At 40.3% G+C, this 24,325-nt stretch overlaps 4 protein-coding genes across 4 annotated transcripts; 2 read left to right on the forward strand and 2 right to left on the reverse strand.

The window, feature by feature from the left end:
* Positions 1 to 923: 923 nt before the first annotated feature.
* On the reverse strand, positions 924 to 13,195 carry acp7 (acid phosphatase 7, tartrate resistant (putative)). The gene is made up of 15 exons (XM_075447642.1): positions 13,061 to 13,195; positions 11,818 to 11,928; positions 11,538 to 11,658; positions 10,851 to 11,051; positions 10,567 to 10,749; positions 9,254 to 9,279; positions 8,258 to 8,355; positions 4,233 to 4,295; positions 3,424 to 3,538; positions 3,119 to 3,232; positions 2,467 to 2,533; positions 2,013 to 2,080; positions 1,845 to 1,916; positions 1,378 to 1,515; positions 924 to 1,275 (listed from the first exon to the last, which is right to left on the reverse strand). Exons 3-15 carry the CDS (start codon positions 11,644 to 11,646, stop codon positions 1,210 to 1,212), a joined length of 1,320 nt encoding a protein of 439 aa, XP_075303757.1. The 5' UTR covers positions 11,647 to 11,658; positions 11,818 to 11,928; positions 13,061 to 13,195; the 3' UTR covers positions 924 to 1,209.
* On the forward strand, positions 12,565 to 16,513 carry LOC142365891 (KATNB1-like protein 1). Its single transcript, XM_075447643.1, has 10 exons — positions 12,565 to 12,797; positions 13,989 to 14,098; positions 14,212 to 14,249; positions 14,335 to 14,611; positions 14,710 to 14,825; positions 14,896 to 14,946; positions 15,027 to 15,116; positions 15,253 to 15,357; positions 15,898 to 15,991; positions 16,094 to 16,513. The coding sequence occupies exons 2-10, from the start codon at positions 13,994 to 13,996 to the stop codon at positions 16,124 to 16,126; spliced, it is 909 nt and encodes a 302-aa protein (XP_075303758.1). The 5' UTR covers positions 12,565 to 12,797; positions 13,989 to 13,993; the 3' UTR covers positions 16,127 to 16,513.
* A 1,265-nt stretch (positions 16,514 to 17,778) lies between these two features.
* Positions 17,779 to 21,740, forward strand: LOC142366217 (fibrinogen-like protein 1-like protein). Its single transcript, XM_075448046.1, has 2 exons — positions 17,779 to 18,632; positions 20,461 to 21,740. The coding sequence occupies exons 1-2, from the start codon at positions 18,491 to 18,493 to the stop codon at positions 21,153 to 21,155; spliced, it is 837 nt and encodes a 278-aa protein (XP_075304161.1). The 5' UTR covers positions 17,779 to 18,490; the 3' UTR covers positions 21,156 to 21,740.
* A 620-nt stretch (positions 21,741 to 22,360) lies between these two features.
* chrm5a (cholinergic receptor, muscarinic 5a) lies at positions 22,361 to 23,944 on the reverse strand. Its single transcript, XM_075447958.1, has one exon. It carries the CDS (start codon positions 23,942 to 23,944, stop codon positions 22,361 to 22,363), a length of 1,584 nt encoding a protein of 527 aa, XP_075304073.1.
* Between the last annotated feature and the right edge of the window lie 381 nt (positions 23,945 to 24,325).

The following is a 24,325-nucleotide window of genomic DNA, read 5'->3' on the forward strand; positions in this document are numbered from 1 at the left end:
TGATTTCATGTGTCCGTCTCTTCTGCCAGACACCACTGTGCTGCGGGATGTGGACATCAGAGAAAAGTTCAACAAATTTGTGGTTACTTACAGGCGTGATTAGATCTGTTTTTACTACAAGAACTTTCAGCTCCTGAAGTTGTTTTGACATATCGAGTGAGCTGCCAGAAGGATTCATCTCCATGTTTTTGTACTCTCATTTGGGTGAAAAAAAAAGTGTTTGATGTTTGATTTACAGTATCTCCTCTTATAATACTACATGTGCTTTGGATAAAAATTTCCATAATAACATGCTGTATGTTAACTCAAGTGTGTCGCATTAACGGATCATTGATTTTGTATATGTACACTTTGTCGTGTCAACAGAAATATGCAGAAATATGATTTCTCTCAAGGGGTTGTTGCAGACAGCTCACCAGCTAAAACATCCACAGTTGTCTGCCGGTATTCATCCCGAACAGCCTGGAATTATTAGGAATTAATACATTCTTCGTTAAAACACCTTGTCTGACTCTGCATGTGCCTCAGCCACAAGTATCCTTGTTACATAACAGAACTTTTGTGCAGACATGGACTTCCACAAGTCTTTTCATCTCAAATCCTGACAGCCACACAGATGTACTACAGAATAAGCTTCCAATATCCTTATAAGACTTGCCAAGGGAGAGTCTGTCATCTAGTTAGAGTGAAAGGAGGGAGATCTGATCTGTTTAAGTGTGTTTGCAGGTTTGTGAAATGAAAATATGCCCTGAGGGGAATGGAGCTTGGTGACTGCCATGTGTCATGTGGACTCTTCTGTGTCTGTTGTCACTGGATTATTCAGGCAGCATGAAAGGGATCTCCACGCACCCGTTAATGAAGTGTTAAACTTATGCAACTAAAGTTTGACTGCAGTGATGGAATAAAGTGAGCAAGTCCAAAAATGAATTTATTCAAATGCGTAGTTTTAATCCATGATCACAAAAGTAAAGCACGTTACAGTCACATTTTATACATTTACAGTGGAAGATCATCATGTTGTAGTCTCACAGTTCATGAAAGACAGGGGAAATGACAGAAATCACACAGGTTTACCAACGCTTAATCAAAAAACAGGAATGGCTGTATTTCCACTGCACTACTGGTGGAATGCAGCAAAAAAAAATTTGGCTTGTCTGAAGCTTAAAGTGCATTTGAGGGCAGATTTCCTTTTTTAAAGAATCTCAGTCTTCACAGCCAGGCAGCGTAGCCGTGTTTTTCTTTCACCACCCATATGCTGTCAATCACTTTGCCATACTGGAACACACAGAAAAGTCATTATTTGAGGAAAAAAACGCCTTTAAATGCAGTCTTACACTGCTGCAACGCTTGTGCACATGTTCCTTCACGTGTGCTCACCTGGTCATCTGAGACCTGTTCCAAGTAAAGGTGGGTGGCGTTAACCACGTGCATGCGGCTGAAGCCGTAGTCTGTGCTGCGGAAAGCGCTCCACTCTTTGGGGTTTGGATTGAACTTGTCAGTCTTCTCTCTGCAGCCCTGCAGAACATTCAGTAATCATAGGAAGAGCCACATGCTCGTATTTGACATTTCAGCTGTGCCAGTGCCCCGATGGGAGTCTGGCTACATTCTGATATGCTGATGACTAATCCTGCTGTGGCTGGTTGACAAAGCGTGCCCCGCACTGCTCGCCACCACATCAGAAAACACTTAGCCGCAGGAACAGCTGGTACTAAACTTATGTGGCAGACCAGCAGCTGCACAGACAGAGCTGTGTACAATACATGACAGTGTTTTTGTTGATGTTACTGCATGCACTGATCAATGTGGAAAAATGTTCAGTAATTCATTGATGTGGAAGTACTTACAGCAGAGCCTGTGATAATGTGAACTGGAGCCTTAGGGTTCACATACGGCTGCTCTGTGCTGCCATTGTGCACCTGTAGAGAGACAAACATAATGAGTATAGATCACAATGCACAACTGGAGGCAACATAGATGGTAAAACATTGAGGACTGAGAGTGCAGAAGGTGACCTTGTCGCCATAGACAGGCCAAAGTCTCTCATATGTGTGCTCGTGTGCCCACAACTCCACATCCACCCCTGTAAAAAACATTTAAAGAGAATAAGTGTCATTATTTTTACAAAATACTATCTACACAAACAGCTTTGTTAAAAAAGAATACAATGCAAACACAAGGTTTTTCAGATCTTGTGCCCATTTAATTTTGAGAATTCGGCAAAAGCTTAAGATCGGAGCAACACAAACGTTCCGTCACATTTCAACAATTAAAAGCAACAAACAAAACTCTGTGAAGTAAAAACATGGGAAACGTTTTGAAAGTGAGCTGTAGGGACAAACTGTAGGCCTGCTCTTTCAATGAAGGATTTTTTTCAATTCCTTTGCCCGCCGCAAGTGTTACAACAATAGCCCCAGTTTGCAATTTTTTTTATCTCAAACGTCTATAAGCAACACAGAAGGAGCATACCATAGCCGTAAAATAGATCCTCGAGACCAGGAGCTGGTGGTTTGGTGTCATTTCTCCCCAGTCGGACCTGGTATATAACAGAGAGGAATAGTGACAGTATGAAAATACAACACTAGCTGCTGCGTGAAACGCTCTCTGGTAGAACTCCATCATACCCATGCCAGCCTCACTCCAAACAGTGCGAGTTGCTGAGAGAAGCAAGTCAAAGTGGAAACTATTTGGTCCAAATTACAGAGATTATGACAGCGTACCATACTTGTTGTGATGTGGCCTGGCTGGTCTGCAGCACGTATAACACGTCTGCTACGAGAGGCCGTTTAAGTGTTAAGCAACATACTGAAAATAAATCCTGCAATTTGCTTGATGAGATAAAATCAAACTGTGTTGCTCTTTACATAACTGGGAACACAGCATAATAAACAGCAGTTGCTCGGACAATCCCTGCATGTTTTAACGTAATGATGTAATTTATCTTGCTTAGCCCTATTAGATGAAATTAGTCATATCATTAAAATGTTAACAATGGAAATTACTCACCAACAAAATCACTTGTGTTCACATAAGAGTTTGAGACCTGCTCAAATCACTTTCAGACCACCAATATACAGTAAAAATGTATCAATAAACTGATTAAAATATGTGATTTACATACAAAGGAGTCAAAGTTGGTGCAGTCGTCCTGGTCGTCGTCAGAGCAGTACATGGGTCTGTGGCCCATAGTGATGATCCATGGACGCACTGCCCTGTTCTCAGGCTTGTTGGCCTCCTAAGTCAGAACCCATACATGTACCAGGTTAATACAATGGGGAAAAAAGGAAGGAAAACTATCTATTTGTAACAAAATGAGAAATAAATATGTGTATAAATAAGCACAAATGTTTTTGATGGGTAAAGATCAAATTCATTTACTCTGGAGAGGCAATAGTGTGCTAAAAGGGAGAAAGGGAAGTCATTAACCTCTAGGTCTTTCTTCAGCCACTCATATTGCTTGAAGAGAAGGTCCAGGCCAAATTCGAGATAGAAGTAAACCTCTGTGGAGAACGAGATGATGTGGGCTGACCCCAGGTTCCAGCTGCAGACACATATCGTAAAAATGATTCACAGCCTCGACCCAGTAGAGGAAGCATGCTGAAAGCCCCCTGATAAGCAAGAACAGGCCTTAGTTTAAACTCCACATTGTGTGAAAAATAATCCAAAATCCAGACCATTATTTGCCACTGGCATGCTGCTGCTAAATGCAATAAACTCTCCCTTTCATTCAAAGGACGTTTCTACGCGACAACTGCTTACATATCAACTGTACATGGTTATTGAAAAAGTACATGTGGGCGACTGCGTGCTTTCCCTCGATGCTAAATAAAAGTGAAGGGATCACTGCCAGCAGGCCTGTCTGCATCCAGGCCCATGGAGAGTAGACCTGCGGTTAAGCAGGGTATTATCTTACTATCTGAGAGAAGGAGGTCTGTAGTGAGCAATGAGTCACCAAGTCAGATGTATAGCTCCTTTGTGTAGTCTGAATGTTTCTAAGATAGAAGAGACAAGCTCAAAGAAAAAGAAGGGAGCTCCACCCTCCTTTGCTGACTTCTACAGTTCATTAATGCTCACTGAAATACAGCAGGAGCTTTGATACACTTTGTTTTTTAAGAAAAAAATTCTCTTTGCCACTGCTGTGTGCACAACTTACATCTGCTTCCAATGATACGATATTATATTCTTTCATCTACTTAAACACCTTGAAGAGAACTCAACTGAAGCCCCTTCCCTACCTGTACCAGAGGCTCTCAGTCTGGCCCGGCATGCTGAAGCGATTCCTGTAGTTAGAGAAGTTGCTGTGGACAAACAAGATTGTGAGAAACGCAATTAGACGAACTGATCATACAATCTGCATTCCTCGAACTTAGAACAAACAGTAATTTGTGCCACAAACTGACGCTTTCTCTTTGCCTGTGGTGCATACACCAGGAGTTTATTTAGAATACTTGAGAACTCGAGATCATTCAGAGCTGTCTCGAAGATATGATCAGCCAGTGGTTCCTAAAATAACCTAAATTTGGTCCAATTCTTTTGTTTTATGTTGTCATTCCGTCTTGGTAGAAGACTAAAGGTGGTATATCTTCGAACAAAAGTAACTATCAACCTGCCAAAAGCTTAGAAACTTCAGTTGGCCTTGGATGCATCGTGCTCTATGCAAAATATCAGAGGCTTCATTTTACAATCAAAGGCAGAAGCATAGACGTAGCTTCCATTACATCAGCCTATATTTCTGAATACAGTCACTTACTGGTGCCAACTAATCAAAATTTAGTTGACACGGGGGAGCCAGGGTGGGGATGAGGTGGGATCGGCAAGTGGGAGCCTCCATGGTTGAATGTACTAAAACTTTTTTTTATACCTTTATTATATAGGACAGTGAAGAGAGACAGGAAGCAAGGAGCAGAGAGAGGGGGAATAACACGCAGCAAAGGGACGCCCGACGCGGGATTCTAACCGGGGCCAGCTGCATGAGGACTATAGCCTCTGTACATGCGGCGTCCGCTGTACCCACTACACCACAGACCGCTCGTACTAAAAAATTTTAATCGAGCAACCTAACTTTTTACTACTGCCCCTAAAACCCAAAAAATATTGCTAAAATATGTCATTTCAGATTTTTTTCAGATTTCTTCATGTCATTGAAGGAATCACATTTATAACAGTGGATTCAGCTTTCAGTCATAGCGGCTCTTACTGATTGAGATATAGCAGTTTGGTTGCAATGACCCTTCCCACAACTGTTCATTTCACTACGCCGGACTAAATGGACCATCCACAATTCTAACTGAAAACTAACGAGCTGCTAAAACAGCACCAACCAGCACAGTCCAAATGTTACAAAACGTACACAGGGAAAACTCTTCTTCTGGACTCTAATCCACTGGTCTCATTTCACAGATTTCACTTTCAGAATGAAAGAGGGAGTCGGTCCTTCCAACGGACCATTAACCAAGCGAGGTGATGGGGATAATTGTTTTCTTATCTTACATAAGTGAGGGGAGAAAAAAAATGCAATATCCTCGACAGCAGCCGTTGTGGGGTGGAATAGTTCAGATCCCTGCGCTGGCTGGGTTAATGCAGGGTTAGAGGTAACTGGAGAACAGCAAGGTCGCAGGTCAAAAGCCAGGAATGGGGACACAAAAAGAAAAGACCTTTACTAAAGTAGGATGGGTCGAAAACTAATGAGGCCTGTAATTTCTGCGGGCAATGAGGTCACATTTAAACGATACGCATGATAATCCATAGGTTATTGTATGGGGTTGTGGAGAATAATTATCTCAACATCACTTTCTATCAGAGTAAGGTTGCTGATCATACCAGTAATTCTTCAAATTATTCCAAACCAAAACCACCAAAAACATCTACAGAAACAAATGTTAACTCTAATTCATCAAAATAAGGTAAACATTGGATATTTTGGTAAAGATACTGAATGTCCCTAAAATCCAGCTATCTTATTCAATCACACTAAAAGAGAGCCAAAGAGACAAGATTTCCAACCAGAGCAAATCCGTTATGATCAGAAGCTCTTATAATGGCACAGAACGAGGAGCAGTCAGAACACGTGTTCATACTCCCATCTTGTGGCTGGAAAACGTACGAGCAAACACTTAGAAGCATCTGGGTATGCACTGTTTAGTTAGTAGAAATAAACAACCGCCTTTTTTTTATTAGCGTAAGAATGCAAATATTCACTCGAATTCTACATAAAACAGAGTATTCGCCTGTAGAGTCAACGGCAAACTTTAAAGTCTGCAGTTGAGCAGAGGAAAATCTGATGGAGGGCAAATTTGATTAGCTTAAATTTGTGTTGTTAATCAGCACGAAGGGAGTCCAGCATAACATATGAGTCATTCTCTCTAACCCAAAGTATGCTTGAATCCATGTGTTTCCTTTTCCGTTCAAAAAAGGCTGAAACAGGAATTTGATGAATGTCAAGTTCAATGTAAACAACCTGAGTCCTTAAACTGACCCAACAAGATGTTCCCTCCTCATCAAATCTTCCCTTTCATCATCTTGATGAGCTAAATCCAGGAAGACAAAATGAAGGAAACAGTTGCAGACCTCAGTAATCACACCACTAACTTCCATCACGAGACATTGTTTCAAACGATGACCGTTATTTCCCGTTTCCTCTGAAGGCCTGATGAACGATCCGCTGTACTTGTGGAACAAAGACAGTGCTGATTGGGGATTTAGCATCTTCTGTGGATCCACTGTTCTCATCCTGCTGGAATGCTGACCGAAAACGTTTGTGGTCGCGCTTGCTTCAATTGCTTTTCACCCATTAGGTTTTGAGGTTGGAAATAGAGACAAACAGGGGTGCAGCGAGTGAGCACAAACAAAAGTGAGGAAAAGCAGTCACCAGCTGCGGAGAGTATTTGGATTCTGAACAACACCGCAGAACAAAACACACATGTGGATATCAAAGTGGGAAAGGAGTCGTATTTTTGATTATGTAATGCAGTGAGCTGGTTCTTGATATCGGGTTCTTATGTCAGGATCCAGCGCCAAGAAAAAGAGACTACTGTTAACAGCTCTTTAATAACGACCAGACAAGAGACCTATTATGAATCGCAAGACTGACGGAGAAATGTCCCAGTACAGCAGTGGCAGGTAAATATTATGGTGCAGGATCCATCTCTAAATGTTTCAATATGTAAGAGGCACATAACTGTCTCCATTGGAATTTAAGAATATAGACGCTGCTGATCCTTGTGATAAAAATCATATGTCAGTGGCTGAGAGTTTTGTGTCGTTAACACCAAATGAGCAGAATTAGTCATTTAACGTGAACTAAAAACATGCCGAAACAATGTACCTGTATCTGAAAAATGATTTCCTTCAACTTAATGAGCTGGAATGATAGTATAATAATTATAAAGCTAATATGGAGAAGCACACATGACGAATGTGTCAAATCTGTAGACAAATCACTGCATATACAGTCCCATTAAAGGATAGTTTCATCATCATTAGCTAAACTACAAATTATTTTTTAAATGAACTGACTGATCTTCATCTGCAATTGCTTGGCTCATTAGTTATTTTTTTAATTGTTTTTCATTTAATTTCTGAGCTAATTGCAAAAAGCTCAAAAATCTGTGATTTCCCACGATGCAAAATGTCAGGCAAAGGAAAAGTTAAAAAGTTTCATCTTCCATGAAAATAATGACTTGAACCATGGAATGAGTAAATTAAGATTCAGATGGTATTTTTTGTCTTCCTCCACAAACTTTCTCAGGCCTAAATGTGACTAACACATTCAGTGATCATGAGTCAAAATGCACTCATGGATCCCGCCATCACAGGCTAACTGTGGGAATTTAAGAACAGCTATTTAGCTGATGATGATTCCCAGTGAGATAAATGTTTGTTTTGGAGAGCGAGGCCTTGTTTAGACGTTGGTGGTTGGTGATGTAGCCTAAGCATTCTGAGACTGAAATAGCTCCCATCTGTTCAAAAAGTACAGTGAAAAGATTCTGCTATAACAAAATGTGTTCCCTGTGGAGGTAAAACTGTGGCTGATAAACTGTTGGCCTGCACTGCACTGCAGTTTTTGCCCAAGACCCATTAATGACACTTGTACCTATCCGACCTGTGCTAGAACACAAACGTAAAGACACAGGAAAGCAGAATTGAAAGTATAATACAGATGCTTTCTGTGTTGACTCGGATCAGAAATGTGTCATGATTTCTTATTAGTTATAATGTTAAGTAGAGGGACAGGAGAGCCATACACACGGTTTCTACGTACTATGTAGCTTCGTGGTTGCCTGGACAGGTCATGTAGGGCACGTAGGCAGCTATGGACTGGATCTGCCTCATGAACTCATCTCCAATCCTGGCATTGTCCTGCAACAGTGTCATTTAACTGTTAAGTATGATGCTAAAGACGTTCCCGGTAAGACATCCATGTTTGATTTTCCTCCACTGACTCACTGAGATTAAGCCAAACTAATTTAAGAATAGAATAAGTTTAAAAGTATAATCACTCCACCAAACAATATCCTTCCACAGGGTGCAGCACAAAGCAAAGCACATGGTTCATTGCTGCCTTGATGGCTTTTACCTGCAACAACCAGACAAAATTCCCTTTCCCTGTTTTTCTCTTTATAATATAAATGAAGCCACAGGATGTGCTCGGACTTTCCAGCTGAAAACATAACTTGAGCGAATTATGGTTATTAATTTCTGAAGAGGCCTGCACATTCAATTTATCCTTCTCGCCATCTGAAAAAACACATTAGTGATGCAGGATCTCATTTAAAGGGAAAATGATATTAGCATCCAAGACAAGGTTATGCCCGCTAAATATCAAATACGACAGCCAGGAGGATTTCATATAAAAAAATAGAATAAAAAATGTTATTGGGACTTCGGATCTGTGGTTTTGAAAAACACCACTTTTATTCATGAAATACTTGGGCGACGCGACCCTGCTTCTCCTCTTTCACTAAAGCCTTAAGGCATTTCAAAGTAATGCTAATCATCAGCTGAATGTCTCAACCACAGTCGAGACCCTCTGTATGTCATAATAATAAACAGTGCTGTGCTCTGTGAGGAAGGCAGCAGACGAGGGTGAACTGGCTTATCTCACCCATCGCTGTAACATTACAGAAGTAGCAGAGCGGTTTGAAGTGTATAAGTATGAAGTGTTGATGACAGAAACTTGCTGTCAATGATCTTAATTGTAACTCAGTACAAGTTTCACCATGTTTCACATTATAGGAAAGATTGAAGGGTGAAGTACCTCATGCATATCGTAGGCAAAGTCCCCTGTAAAAAAAAAAAAAAAAAAGAAAACATCCGCAGATTAGAATTAGATATTTTACTCTCCGACAACAAAGTGTAAAGAAAAGTATGTGTATCCCTGGTGAATTGTGCCAGTAATAATTTGACTTTTAATTGTTTCTCCCATAGCGCTGAATGAAATGGAGCTGTTTACTAAACATGCAGTTATAACTGGGGAAGTTGGAAAAAGAGGAAGCTGTCTGGCTCTGCTCACGAGCACTTCTGAAGCACTACCACGGGTATGGCTTCAGAGGGAATTGAATCCATAAACAAACTAGCCAATCAGTATAACTATATTTTGAAGCACCTACTTAAAATTCCTGTAGCTATAATGCATATAGTATGTTGATGAATCTCCACCTCTGCTAGATGAAGTGTCACATCAGAGCGCAGTCTTGGTAGTATTGACTGCACGCTGTGTTTCATAAAGTTAGATTATGTGAAAATGACACCAGACTGCACTAAATAATTTAATTTAATTTAAATCAAATTACTCCACTCATAAGGCTGGCTGATTTGATCGTTTCTAAAAATGTACCATGGAGAAAGTACTGCTATGACCATCTGTGAGGAGAGATGCAGTAGAATTATGGACAATCGACTCATATAGATGTAGATGCAGTAAAAAAAAAAAAAAAGACTAATAATTCATTATTCTGTTCTATTTTTGTAATACAAGTCAATTAGAAGCCCACGCCCTCCAACGCTAACTCTAGATTTTTACGAGTTAATTTAGTGCCAATCTGCCCCATTCAGACTATATTATATGATATACTATATTTATATTGTTTTCTGGAGAAGCTTTTCATGAGAGAACGTTTAACTTGGTGCTATATTTGGAAGTCCAGCAATATTTAAAGAAAATATTCTTCTTCTTTCTCTGAGCAGAATCGGATCTCTGAGCAAACCCATCGTACAACATACATCTGTTTTCTTTTTAGACTCTGCAACCTACTGGCATCTTTAACTGTAAAGTGATAGAAAGCAAGCATGTTAAGGGAATTCACCCTTTACAGTTCAAACGCAAATATTGTAAATGAGGGCTGCTATGCTAATTGAAGTAATTACCACACTGATGTATTTCAACTTTGTTCAACAATACTGTTGGATTTCAGCAAGCTTATTTAATTTAAGTTAAACACAATCTGTTGGAAGCAGTGCCGAGTGTCTGCGGATGACTAATTCTTGGGCTCCCGCTAAAATAAAAATTAATGACCGTTTGACTGCTTTTAGAGTGCAGAATAATTATATTAATACCCATGGAGGAGTTACCTATATGCAGGATGACATCATACATGCCAAGTTGAGTCTCCTTTTGCAGACGGGCCAAAGACTGAGGGTTCTCATTGCCCATATCACCATACAGAGCAAACCTGGGGCTGAAACTCGAGCTGTCGTTCAGAGCAGCGAAAGAGAACACATCGCTCCAGCCTTCATCACTGCCACAGTGGTAGACTGAAAAAGAACATAAAAAGAAATTCAACATTATGGGTTTAAAAGGTGAGACTGTCTGACAAGCAAAAAGTACATATGAGCAATATCCCAGCACCACTCACCATATGTAGCAGCAGGTTTGAGGTCTGTCAGGGTCACTCTGTGAATGAACATCTTCCTCTTTTCCTCCCCCGAGTCCACAAACAAAGTAGCATCCCCTTTGGCGCTCATCTCAAAGAGCCGACCTCCAAGAAGGCCGTACTCCACCTTGCTCTCTGTCCTATTGAAGGTGGTCCAAGTCACAACCATGGAGCCTGGTACTCCTGAAAATAATAAAAAAAACTTTATGTGGCATACACAAATCTGAGATAAAAACTGGATTCATTTGCAGATACTTTTATAAAAGTCTAGAGCTACTTATGAAAAAGCTGACTATGCAAGAGAGGTGCTTTTGATCTTGCTGCTGGAAAAGCATACACTGCGAGCTGACAACTGGCCAGGTACTTATTTCATCAAGACATTACCTCGTTAAATGACTACCATATGTGCCCTTAGCCTCCAACAGATACTGATTCAGAGCACATACCAGGGCTCTGGATTAGTTGTTGGATGTTGTTATTGCTTATAATAGCTATATCAAATAAGGTAAAGTGAATTTGAACTTCAGCCGGCTTGTTGCAAAGCAACAGAAAGTTGCATAAATGTTTATTTGCTTTCATCCTTTTTACTGAAAGATTTGGACAAAAAAAGAACACTAAATTCCTGCAATGAAAACACACAAGATTGACAGAGATTGTTCAAACACTGACCTGCAGAGGAGAGGTGCACCTGCTCAGGCTGTGTCCAAAGAGGAGGAACACTGAGCACCAACAGTGGTGCAAGGCCTAACAGGGTACAGGCAGCATGAATTGGCCCCATTTTAACACTGGACTGTGGGAAAAAAAAAAACAGAAAAAACACACACTCAGAAAGCAGAACGGCAATGTCACGCACTCTTCAAATTTCTAACACCAAAAATCACATTAGAGTCAGAGAACTGGGATACAAATTGTGGACAAAAATACGAAGCACCACAGTAACTTAATTTACCTCGTTGGCAGCTTACACAGCGCTGACTGGCAGGAGCACGCAAACTCATAGACCGTGTCTCTGGTGAGCAAGTCCACATCAGTTAACCTGCAGTCAGCTCAAACGATTAAACTGCAGAACCAAAACAGCACAGTCAGCAGGAAGGGCAGAAACAGATGATGTGTCAATAAAATCAGCTGATCTTTTTCATTGTGCGGTCAGGGAAGATGTGCAGTAAAGGCAAGTTCAAGTACAAAGAGGCTAAACGCACAAGCCAGGGCTTGCCTTGGATCAGTGAAGTGGTTCAGCAAAACACTATCAGTGTGGTGGCTCATGAAGACGATAACAATTTTTTGTTAAAGCTAAAACACAGAACCAGTTCATCTCATTTACACAACTGTCCACGTGGTCACAATAGTAAGATCAGCTGACTGGTCAGACACATGCTAAAAACTTCTAATCCTCCATCCATCTATTTTCTGAATCTATACCCACTAATACAGTCGTTGTCATTAGAGGGGTTGAAGCCTCTCCCACTTGTCATTGGGCGAGAGGTAGAGAATACCACCCTGGACAGTCTATCACGTGGCCAAAACTTTGACAAATAAAACTTACAACCATTTGGACTCTGATTCAAAAACTCAATTTCGAATCATCAAATAACGTAACAAGCATGTAGGAAGTTCGGACACCCGGAGAGAACCCACACAAGCACAGGGAGAACATGCAAACTCCACACAGAGTCCCGCAGTCGGGACTCGAACCAGGAACCACCTTACTGTGAGGCGATAGTACCGCCAATCGTCGTCCACGGTTATCGCTGTTTTCTTTTGAATTATGCACATCATTAGGTCAATAGTCGCTAGAGGGTGCATGGTAGCCCAGCTGCGTTATGAATAGGCTTATTTATATTCCCTTATGGGGCGGTATCTAATGCTAGCAAACTGCCTGTCGCTACAAGAATGAAAATAAATACTTTTTGTTACCGACGTTCAGGGAAGGTGAGTACAACAACTACAGCATTTAGTCTTCTAATCTTTTCACCTTAAGCATTGTACCGCAGTGATTTTCTATTAGTGCCATGGATCGATATTTCGCAGAACACTGGTTGTAACTTCATCAACGCTAATTAACTAGCTTTTTTGTCTTATTAACTGTTAGCTGGCTGGCTTAAATGTGCTCCTTACACAATATAATTATATGCTAATACGCTATTACTGCTAAACTAGAAAGCGGTTTATTTTTTTCTCTTGACAACACTTACAGTTTGACATAACATGGCAAAGTGTGGTTTCCAAATGCATAAACGTCCTTTGCTCGGAATAAGTTAGCTAAATATAAAACTTCAAACACAAGAGCAACTATCTGCTGTTTAGCCAACGCTCCTAAACTACGTCATTCCACAGAAAGCAACTGCAATGCCCAAAGGATTGTGGGAAATTGTGTTTTTAGTGCAGGTGACTATATTTACTTAAAATACCATCATTAAACTTGCAAATATAGACGTTTTCTTTGTATAGTTTCTTTGTTTTTGGATTTCTTTAAATTACTACAATAATTGTCCACATTTCCAGAGCACAAATCTAAACAATTGTCATTGTGCTGATTATTTTTCTTCTTCTTTTTGAAAAGATATTCTGTACACCAGGGTAAAAGTGTGATACAAGTAAACCTTTCTGTGCAGCATATAGAGTAATAAAAAGCTCCTGAATGGAGGGTTTCTGGCTCAGAGTATGTCAGGAAAATCATTTTGAGAACATTTCTTTGAAGATATGACATTTGCTTTTTTTACTGGAAATCTCAGTTTTTAACAAACAGATATCACCATGAAACTTCTCCAGATGTTTACTTTAATTGCCCTCTGAAATTTTATTGGAAATGCAAAAAACTTCTACAATAACTTTTTAGTTTTCTAATGAAATACATACAGATTTTTAAGAGTGTGCATTACGTAGGTTATAGCAAAAAGAGATACGTACTTTTTGTTTGCCCACTACTCTGAAAGAAGAGGTGTTATGGTACCAAAAAAGCTTCAAATAAATGCTTTGTCTATACAGCCTATCTTTATTAGCATTATTTATCAGTTTTTAGGTTTAAGATTGAAGGGTTGTGTGAGGTTAGGTTTATATTAGGTTTGTTGTATATCCAGTAATCTGATGAACTGATTATGAAATTGCCTTTTACTTTTTTAGAAATAATGGACTCCAACAGTGAAGATGGAGAGAACAGTGTTGATCACGCCTTCTATTATGATGCAACGCATTACAGAGTGAGCTATGCTCAAGGGAGGAACACAAAAGAGGTCAGCTCTGTGACTCATTATGATACACAAATCTATTTGTAAGTGCCTGACCTTTTTATTTCTATTTATAAGCACGTTAAGCATCACCCATTCTGCTGTATTTTTCAACGCAGGTGAAATATGATAAACATGAGGAGTTCAACAAAAAGAGGTATTCAAGTGCATGTTTTGGGTCTAATTACAGCAGCTGCACCGTGGTTTTGTCCAGTATGTCTGAATATTTTTACCCTGTCCAGGTATCCGGTTTGTCGCTCGGGCAACAACCCCGGCAGAGTGAAGCGGGTGGTGTCGTGTAAGAGGAAGACCCATCATCAAACAGTGGCTCGGAGGAAGCAGCTCGGTTCCGGGAGGACTTTTGAAGCAGCAAACAAGGAAAATGAGATCAAGTGCTTGCAAGACACACAGCAGGAAAAATTCTATGCGGACCCATTAGAGGTCCCACTAAATTTCAATAATAACTACAAGACTGGTAGAACTGGTTTGGAGCAGGCTGACTACTGTACGCTCTCTGAGGTGACCATAACAGACCACACCTCGTAATGTCCCACTTGGGTTTTATGAGCTACTGTTTTCTAATGTGAAACTGTCTGAACATAACAATGTTTTTTCAGCTCACAAGGGATCATAACACAATGACAGATGTGCTGTTTGGAAGAACTCTACGACTCAAGGTGGCTTTAACACTGTGGCAGAGAAATGTTGGAGAGTTGTTGACATACTTTCTGAGGTATGTTCCGTGCATTTGCTGCGTAAGCGCGTCACGCCGTTTTGTTACGCACACCTCTCTCTTTCCACAGAATCCAAGACACTGGTGTGATTGTTGATTTTCTACCGCTGATATGCAAATGGTAAGTTTTGAGTCTTGCAAGAATCGTGGAAACACTGACAACAAATTGAGTAAAAGTTTTGTTTTTGTCTTTCTCTGCAGTATTGATGAGGACTCTTCCAGGATAACCATTGGCTGTTGTGTTGATCTCTTTCCTTTAGTTAGGAAAGTCCTCAGCTGTCCATATGAAGAGTGAGTGTTTATGCTGTCTTGTTTCCACATGCAACTGTCACAGACTGAAACACATTATACCCACAGAGGGGCAAATAGTATATGCATCAGGATATTTACAACAAGTGTAATTCATGGTTGACTTTTATTCTTATAGGTATCTTATTGTTGGTTTAAAATGGATACATTCGGTTTTAAAAAAGTGGTGGGAGGAGCTACGAACAAGCGGCTGCAGCGGCTCAACTCAACCTCGGCTGGATGAGTGAGTATCTGGGGAATATTTCTTTGATAGCCTTGAGGTGCAAAACACAACATTTTACAAGACTCGATGACAAGCTAAAAGACAACCACAACAAAAGAAAAAACGGGATGATTAGAAAAATCGGCCAAAAAAAAAGTAGAATTACATTTTACAAAAATCAAGGCAATATTTCACCAAACACAAAAATTTGTTTGAAAAGCCTTTTTTTTTCCCCGGCTTTGCTTTTCATCTATATTTTTGCTTCCTCTTTGATATGTTCTTGTCTTTCTGGTTTTGTTCTCGTGTTTTCTGAAATAACGGGTTTGTTGTATTTTGCGCCTCTGTGCCCCAGTATCTTTCAGATAAAGATACAGAGCGTTGTTGACAACTATTTAACACATTCAACATGATGAAAACAAATGGTAACTGTAGTTTTGTAAAAAAAAAAAAAAAAAAAAAATTGATGTTTTGAAATGCACCGTAGTTATTTATTACAGCAATAATTGACCAAGATACCTCAACAAAACTTTGTTTTTGTTTGTCATCTGAACTTTGCTGCAGAAATTTCCAGGTTTTTAATCAGCAGTTATGGGAGTTATGGCACCAGGAACCTCTCCTAAAATCTGTTCCGGGAGCTGCAGGAGATATTGTCAAGGTCAGTGCAGTTACACATGATGTACAACTTTCAGATTTTATTCACAACCTTTTTACGTTGTACAAAAATGACTTGTCTCGTATACATTGTTTTCATTCTCAGGTTGTTGATTCATTCTTGTTTCAACTTAACTGACAGCAGTGAGGAGGATCCACACAATATCCTTTTCTGTCGGCAGCCTCCCATAATATTGATAGTCTTCAGTGGAAGCCATGGATGAAGCTGCTATTCTTTCCAGTGAAAGCCTTTTATATTGTACTGTGTGCTTTATGAGATTGTACTGTAAGCTTTATGCACTGTGTCATTAAGATACCGAGAAGGTGCAATAGCAATTTAATAATGCGTCGAATTTGATTTGAATGTCTCCTCAGTGACAAAGAAGAGTGGTATAATGATTATTAGTAGAGTAATGGGGTTGAAACTTTGACTGAACCTAAATACTTTTGCTCAATGGTGTGTTTTATGTGTTTTTTATTACAGAGTGCTCAATTGATAATAAAAAGACATTCCATGTTGATTTTCCAGATGAGTTTCTGGTATTCTTGACAAACACCCCCCCCTCCCTCCTTTGAAGCAATAATTTGTTTCTTTTGACCTGAAGAAAAAAAAAAAGACCCCTGAAATTCTGCATAAGCCATGTTCCGCATGGGAATTTCACACCAGCTTCACAGCAGTGCTTAAAATACGTTCTTGAAGCTGGAAACACGAGGGAGAAGCACTTTGTTGCTTCATGAATGTTTTTGGGTTGATATCAGTACCATATGACATGCATATATCCACAATATCAACAAGCAAGTGCAAAGCCATGCACTGTACAGGTCTGCAGAAACCAAGTATTTGCTGCAGTATTCCCACAGAAGCACACTCACTCATCTTCTGGAAACCTTTCCAGGCCGCTGACACAAGTCAGGAGAAAATGTTGGTAGCATTTGTTTCAAGACATCCAGCCCCACCGGAACATTTCTGAAAAATTTCTGAGCTGGTTATTGCCGAACTGAATGCTGCATCACACTGAGCTGTTAAAAAGTTGACAGCGAAAAATTAGTGCTTAGTTATAATACTTAGAAGTGCTTAAAGAGAAAATAAATGGATTTCCTTCTGTTTTTTTTTTTCTTATTTTGCTTTTTTGGCTGATTAAGACATGTTACATCTCATCCAAAGACTTTATAAAGTATCTTCTTTTAAGATATTTTTTCAAAAAGGTTTAATTTTTCTAGGCCAAATGCAGTCTGTGTTTGGGGTGCGAATGTTTTACCAATTAAGCAACAGAGTACTGTACCACAGGCTTTTTTTGTTGTTAATGGCTAATGGGAAGTTTCAGCTATTTATGCTCTTGAGGTCTCATTCTGGCCTTTCGAGTCTTTCAGCTCCCATGCGTGTGGCTCACAAACCCATACAACTGACTGTCCTCAGGGCCATTAGGATCGTTGTTATTGGTGGGCTTTTTACCCACTTGGCCATTGTGGGAAATCTTGTCAAAGGATTTAAGGCACAAATGGGGTTTAAACCACCTTAGGAGGAAAGTCAAGTCCGTATCACAAGTGTTTGAAGGCAACCACTGCTCTTCAGAGATAGCTTTTCCAATTTAACATATAGGCTATGGCTTTTTTCATTCATCTCTGAAACCATCCGTTTTCTCTGTTGGAAATGTGTACCGTTCTGTCCTCAAAAGAGTGTTTCTTGTCCTTCGGATGCAGGTGGACTGCTGAGATTTAACCTGAGAAAGTGGGCCTTCTGTGTTTAGACATACAACATGGAGGTTCTTTTGAAAGAAACAAACATGTGGATGCCTGACTGATCTTCCAGTAAAATAGACCATTTACAGGTGACTGCTCACACGATGACTGAATGTTTAGAAGATGTATCACAGTTCGTCTGCTCATTGGCTAATTGGTTTTGATCAACAAGGCTTGTGCAAGTCGTGTTATGCAAAATTGTAACTTGGGCCAAACATTTGCCAAAACCCATACAATTTGCTTGAATGTATTACAGAGATTTGAACGTACTGCTCTGACAAAAATAATTCTCCCTGAAAAACTGAGCCAAAGTGATTGAAAGTGGACTTCAGCCTCACGCACTGTTCAAGTGATTGAAGAAAGGCAGATAAGTGGCTTTGCATGTGAGTTTATCTCACTTGGCTCAGATAAGTGGAGGGTTGCTGTCTGTTATTGTGATGTGAACCTGAGGCTAAAGTCCATCTGTAACGGGGTAGGGAAGGCTGCAATTCAGTGCACTCTCAAGCTGAACTCTGCAGTCGTGTTTGCATTCTGGTGCTTTTCATTCAGTCAGCGTAGATGAACACAGTGAAGGTGAACATTTGGGTCTAACATATTTCTACAGTGTTTCTTCACACAGGCGGCTCAACTCAATGTAAGCCCTTTCATATTTCTTTACTTCCTCCGTGCAGTGCTCTTAAGTAAGTTTACTAAATAGTAATAAGCTTACATGAGTGTATGTATATCATTAACTAATGGCTGTTGACCTTGATAGAAGTGAAGGATGGAGTGGTGGAGATGTTGGCTGCCAGCAGTGGCTTTCCTGCTTTGTGTGTCTGGAGCAAAAACGGATCATCTCCAAGCTGAGAACCTCAGCCTTCTTCCCTCAGATGAACATAACATAGTCCTGAACCATGGAATGACAGGTATTTATTTGTGTAGACTTTCACTTTCAATGCAGCATGGTTGCTTTATCATGCCGAATGACCTTAATCTCATTATCTTTGTGGATTACTCTCTAGGCTGGTCAAACTCCAATTTTGATAACTATTATGTCTTGCTTGCAGATTTGTGAATCTAAGTGAGATAGTCTGGATGACAAACAGTTATTAACAGTTATGAGGTTTTTTCACGTTTAGCTGGGAGACATTTAGCAACAGTTCTGACTTTGTTTGACATCAACACTGGCGAGCACAGAAATAACATACTGAATTGTTAACAAAGTGGTTTTTAAGAAAATTCTTAAACATTTCGGGAAATACTTTCTTTGTTTCAAGAGTTAATTCCACATGAAGTTAATGTTAGTAGCTGATCAGCTCATATTCTATTTTAAAAACATGACGGCAGCCACACCTATCAAAAAAGTTGGGACACTGTGTTGCAACCACCTCTTCCTTAAACAACCCTCTGTCTCGTTTTGGAACTGAGGAGACCAGTTTCTGTCATGTTGAAAGCGAAATGTTTCCCTGTTCTAGGAATGCCAATTTTTTCATTTGTTGACAGGTCTGGAATGCAAGCTGGCCAGTTTACCCTAGACTTTTAATGGAGACATAATGTTGTAATACATTTATAGTATGGTTTGGTATTCCATCCATCCATTTTTTTATACCCGCTTAATCCAGGAGGAGTCTATCCTAGCTGTCATTGGGCGAGAGGCAGGTCCAGTCCATCACAGGGCCACATAAAGACAACTGTGACAAACAACCGTCCACACTTACACTTACTCCTAGGGTCAATTTCGAGTCACCAATTAACCTGAGATGCTGTTTTTGGGCGGTGGGAGGAAGCCAGAGCATCTGGAGAGAAAGCTAACACGCCTGCCAACAAAGAAGCCTGAAACTGCAGTAATGTGCCTGTAATGGTGTTTGCTAGGGGCTTGTTTCAAAACAACTCTGGCTCCTTTAGACTCCTATTCAAAATGCATCAACTTTTCTCTATGCCCATCACAGTGTCATTAGCTAGATTCACTGCCTGTGATCAGTGCGTTGGTAGTCCTTCAGAAAATGGTTTAATAATAAAAGAGATATAAGAACTCAAAAGCGGTTATTTTTGTCCTCAGCACAATACAGAATTCCACATAATCTTCTTTTATGTAGGCCTGACAGTCACAGTCGCAAAATGTTAGTTTTCAGCCTTGTGGCCTGTCCTTTCACATTTTCTGGATCATCTAATATTAGGTGCAGCTGATGATGAAATCCCAAAATCCCCAAACTTGTTGCAATTTTACATTGAGAAATAATATTCTTATCTTCTAACTTTTTGCCAAAAAAGTCTTCCACAGAGAGGTGAACTTTTTCTACCCGATCTATTCGTCCACTTAAAATTACACAATCTTTCAAATGTTTTTTCCCTTTTTATTTATTCTGATGTACTAACTATCTTATGTTTCACATTTAATTCACAGCCATGAGCAAGCCATGGGTATCTGTCTTCTCTTCTTATTCTTAGCAAAAAATAGAACAACTGTTATTGATCTAAATAAAAGAAATACATAAAGTTTCCATTATTCTAAAAGGTAGTGGCTCAAAAGTTTTATTCACCTAGTTTGTTCTGTCAGAATAGCACTTAATTTAAAGCATCAGTTGGATAGAAATATTATCTGAGGACTTGCTTCTACCATGCCATTGACCTTTTTTTTTACCAACAGTTTGTTTTCTGTTTTTAAATTATTATTCGGTGTAGAGTATATTGGAGTATGTAGCAGTTACCATTTACTGGCTCACTTGTGACTTGTCTGTTTATATGCTGTGGCAGTGCTGCCCAGAGACTGCCATGAGATGCTGATGGTGTCCTCAGGCCAGGCCAGAGATGGAGTATACCTGATTCAGCCAGGTGACTCTCCCATTGTGGCATACTGTGCTATGCAGGAGGGAGGCTGGACTGTGGTTCAGCATATCACCGTCAATAGCGGTGTGGATTTTGATCGTACCTGGGCCGAGTACAAGAATGGCTTTGGGGACATCACTGGGGATCACTGGCTTGGGAATGAATACCTTCATCAGCTCACCCGAGGCCCTGTTCGCTATAAACTGGGAGTTAAACTCGTGGACAAAGATGCCATCACTAAAATGGGGGAGTACGATCCATTCATGGTGGAAGGTGAATCGACAGCATACAGGCTGCGGTTGGGGTTGTTCCAAGGTACAGCTGTGGATGCTCTGACCCTGGACACAGAGAACTACCTGCATGACAACCAGAAATTTACCACTAAAGACAGAGACAACGACAACTACTTCCAAAATTGTGCAAAGCTGGAGTTTCAAGGAGTCCCAGGAGGAGGATGGTGGTACGACGCCTGCGCTGGTGCCAATCTAAATCGCAGGAATGTCATTTATTGGCAAAAGGACTGCAACAAGGAGCGGCTCTGTAAATATGCATGGATGATGGTGAGACCCTCTGACACAGTGAAAGTGATTCACAGTGGAGAATGCAAGAAGGACGAACTGTGAGGGCGTCCCGCTCAGGATTTGTGTCAAATCTGAGTCATTCCAGGAAACAGAGTTTGACATCAGTGACTTCACCACATTTTATTTAGAAATACACAAACATTATCACAAAAATGGACAAGAACCAAAAATGTATCACAAACTTAAGACATGGTATAAAACAGTAGTATGATTTCAGCTCTTCTTTGTCTCCATTGCACACCATATCACCATACTCAAAGTAAAGCATCAGTTCCATTCTCCACCTACCCCAGAAAGTGTTTTATGATGTTATAGCGTATGACTCATTATAGCAAAATAACTTCTGCATGTCCTGTTCCATCCAATGCTTACAGAAAACAACACTTCATGAACATTTATTTTCCCAAAGTATGTCACAAGTTTGCCAGAAATGCAATAAAAATATAATGATGTGTTGATTTTAGCTACAGTATTTCAGAAAAAAACAGATACTTTATTTTGATCCTTAAGAACAAGCAATATCCTGAGGATGAAAAATAATCAAGACATTTTCACAAAAAACTGTGCACTGTCAAATCCTCCACTCCTTGTCTTGTAAACACTGACCTTGATAGCAAGTTGTTTAAAACAATAAACAGTTTATATTTGTACTGCTGACCACTTGTAACTGTTTTTTTTTATCACTATAACCATAGGACAGAAAATGTATTTGGTAACAATGAAGCTGAATCTATAGTGCATCATCTGACATATGACATATGGTACGTGTGTATAGAATTCTGACTTCAGGACAACATGTACAATATTAGCCCTTTGAAATAAAATTTACAAACACAATACTTGGAGAATTAAACAGATATGCATGTGTTTAGATTTTTTGGGTGTAAGAACATCACGTTAAGGGGGAGCTGGTCATTTTAAAACCAACATAGAATAAATTGTTAGACTGGAGCAATTCGTGTGTGGAATTTGAATACAGTTATGGCAGAATATGAAACAATCAGTGGTATTTTCCACATGATGTCACCATGTTTCATTAATCTAGATGGAAATACAGGTATATTTGAATTATTTAGAACCTATATACAATTTATAATCACTTATACTGGAACAATTGTGCAATGTTCTTCCACTTGCAGATTTTTTGAAGCAAAAAAACATACACTACAACAGACCTACTGATTTAGCCGAGCCAAGAATATAATTTACAGCCACTGTTATTTACCATCTCTGAAAAAAAAACAAGCTCATGTCAGTTTGGAGCTGACCACAGGATTTTGCCCATACCAATATAGTTTCTCTTCAATCCTTTTCTTTTTCCACTGGCAGAGCAACAGCATGCGAAAGGTCTTTTGAAAAGTTTTGTTACAAAGGGCGTAGCACATGGGATTGACGGTGCTGTTGACGTAGCACAGCCAGTAGCCCAGATGCCAGAGGGAGAGGGGGATGCAGTCTGAGCAGAAGGTGGAAATCAGCACCATGATGTTATAAGGCGTCCATGTTAGGATAAAGGCCAGCAAGATGGCACTGAGAGTCTGAGCTGCCTTCCTCTCCTTGATCAGCACCATCCTCTTCCTTTTGGTGATCTGGCTCTTCAGGGAAGTGTCTGTGGGTTTGGATGCTGAAGAAGTGGAAGGAGCACTCATGGACTCAGCCGAGGAGAACGCTGATGATACCATCTTGGTGTCTCCGTTTTTGCTCCGCTGCTCCATGTGAGTGTCTTTGGCCGCAGGTTTAAACTTGTAGGACACACACTTGCTGCTCTTCTGAGAGTTACTTTTGGGTGGTGTCTGGAAGAAACTGTCTTCATCATAGCTGCTGAGTTTTTCACTCTCGCTGCCCACCCCGCTCTTGTTGGTCTCACAAGCCTGGCTCCTGAAGGAGGGCTGAAAGCTTCCTGGAGACACTGGCCTGTCCTCGTCGTCTGAGGAGGCATAGCTGTTGAAGGTAGTCAGCTGACCAGCTTTGGACCACTCATCACTGGTGGTGGCAGCTGCTGATTTGGCAGCGTTGCTCCTGCTGGAGGATGACCAGGAGGCTTGGTTCATATCACGTGAAGCTGATCCCAGTTTACAACTGAAACAGGTTCTGATTATGGTTTTTTGAGGTTGTGTCACCTCAGAGTCTGTCTGATAGTTAACCCCTTGAAGCTCTGCCAGATCTTTGGTCCTCTTCTCTGTCTCTTTGTAGATGCGACAGTACAGGATTGTCATAACTGATACAGGGATGTAAAAAGCTGCAATTGCTGTCCCAAATGTTATCACTGGCTCAGAAAAAAACTGGATCTGGCATTGCCTCTCGGGGACGGTCCTTTTCCCAACAAAGTATTGCCAGCAGAGAATAGGTGGGGCCCACAGAATCAGCGATACTAGCCAAGCTAAACCTATCATGATCCCAGCTCGTCTGGGAGTCCTTTTGGCTCTGTAGGTCAGAGGCCTGGTGATGGAGAAATATCTATCAAAACTGATCACAAGCAGGTTCATAACAGAGGCATTACTAGCCACATAGTCCAACGCCAGCCACAGGTCACATGCGAGGTTCCCTAAGGCCCAGTAGCCCATCAGTATGTAAGAGGTGTACAGATTCATGGAGAAAACTCCTATGATGAGGTCAGCAGCTGCCAGACTCAGTAGGTAGTAATTATTCACTGTCTTCAGTTGACTGTTCACTTTAAAAGAGACCATTACTAGAACGTTCCCTACGATGGTGATGAGGCTGACTATAGCCGACACAGTCGCAATGGTGATCACCTCCCAGAGACTGTGGGTGACCAGATGGATGTCTATCGTACTGGTGTTTACTGTGGAGTTTACCATGATTTCTCCTTCCATGGTCTTCTGGCTTTACTGGCATATAACCATCACACGTGTGTTTTCATTTCCAGGTAGATCTCTTAAAAAGAAAAAAAGAGAAAAGGTTACTCTTTTCTAACTAAATGAAGGCATCAGTTCAGCATTTTGGACATCAAATATTCACACTTCACATGACAGTAATGATCATTGATATTATCACCTATAACTAAATCTATTCACCTTGAATATACAACACAGAATGGTAATTACTTTTTCTGCATTCTTCACCGTCTCCATCTTCTAATAATCTGATGAAAACATATGAAGTATTTTATAAAATCAGTCCAGACATCTGTGGCACATTTTAAAAATCAGGTCACTGTGTACTTTTATTCAAAGCTCTAAATCTGTGCTGTTCAA

Source organism: Odontesthes bonariensis, chromosome 17 (assembly GCF_027942865.1).
Source record: "Odontesthes bonariensis isolate fOdoBon6 chromosome 17, fOdoBon6.hap1, whole genome shotgun sequence".
NCBI lineage: Eukaryota > Metazoa > Chordata > Actinopteri > Atheriniformes > Atherinopsidae > Odontesthes > Odontesthes bonariensis.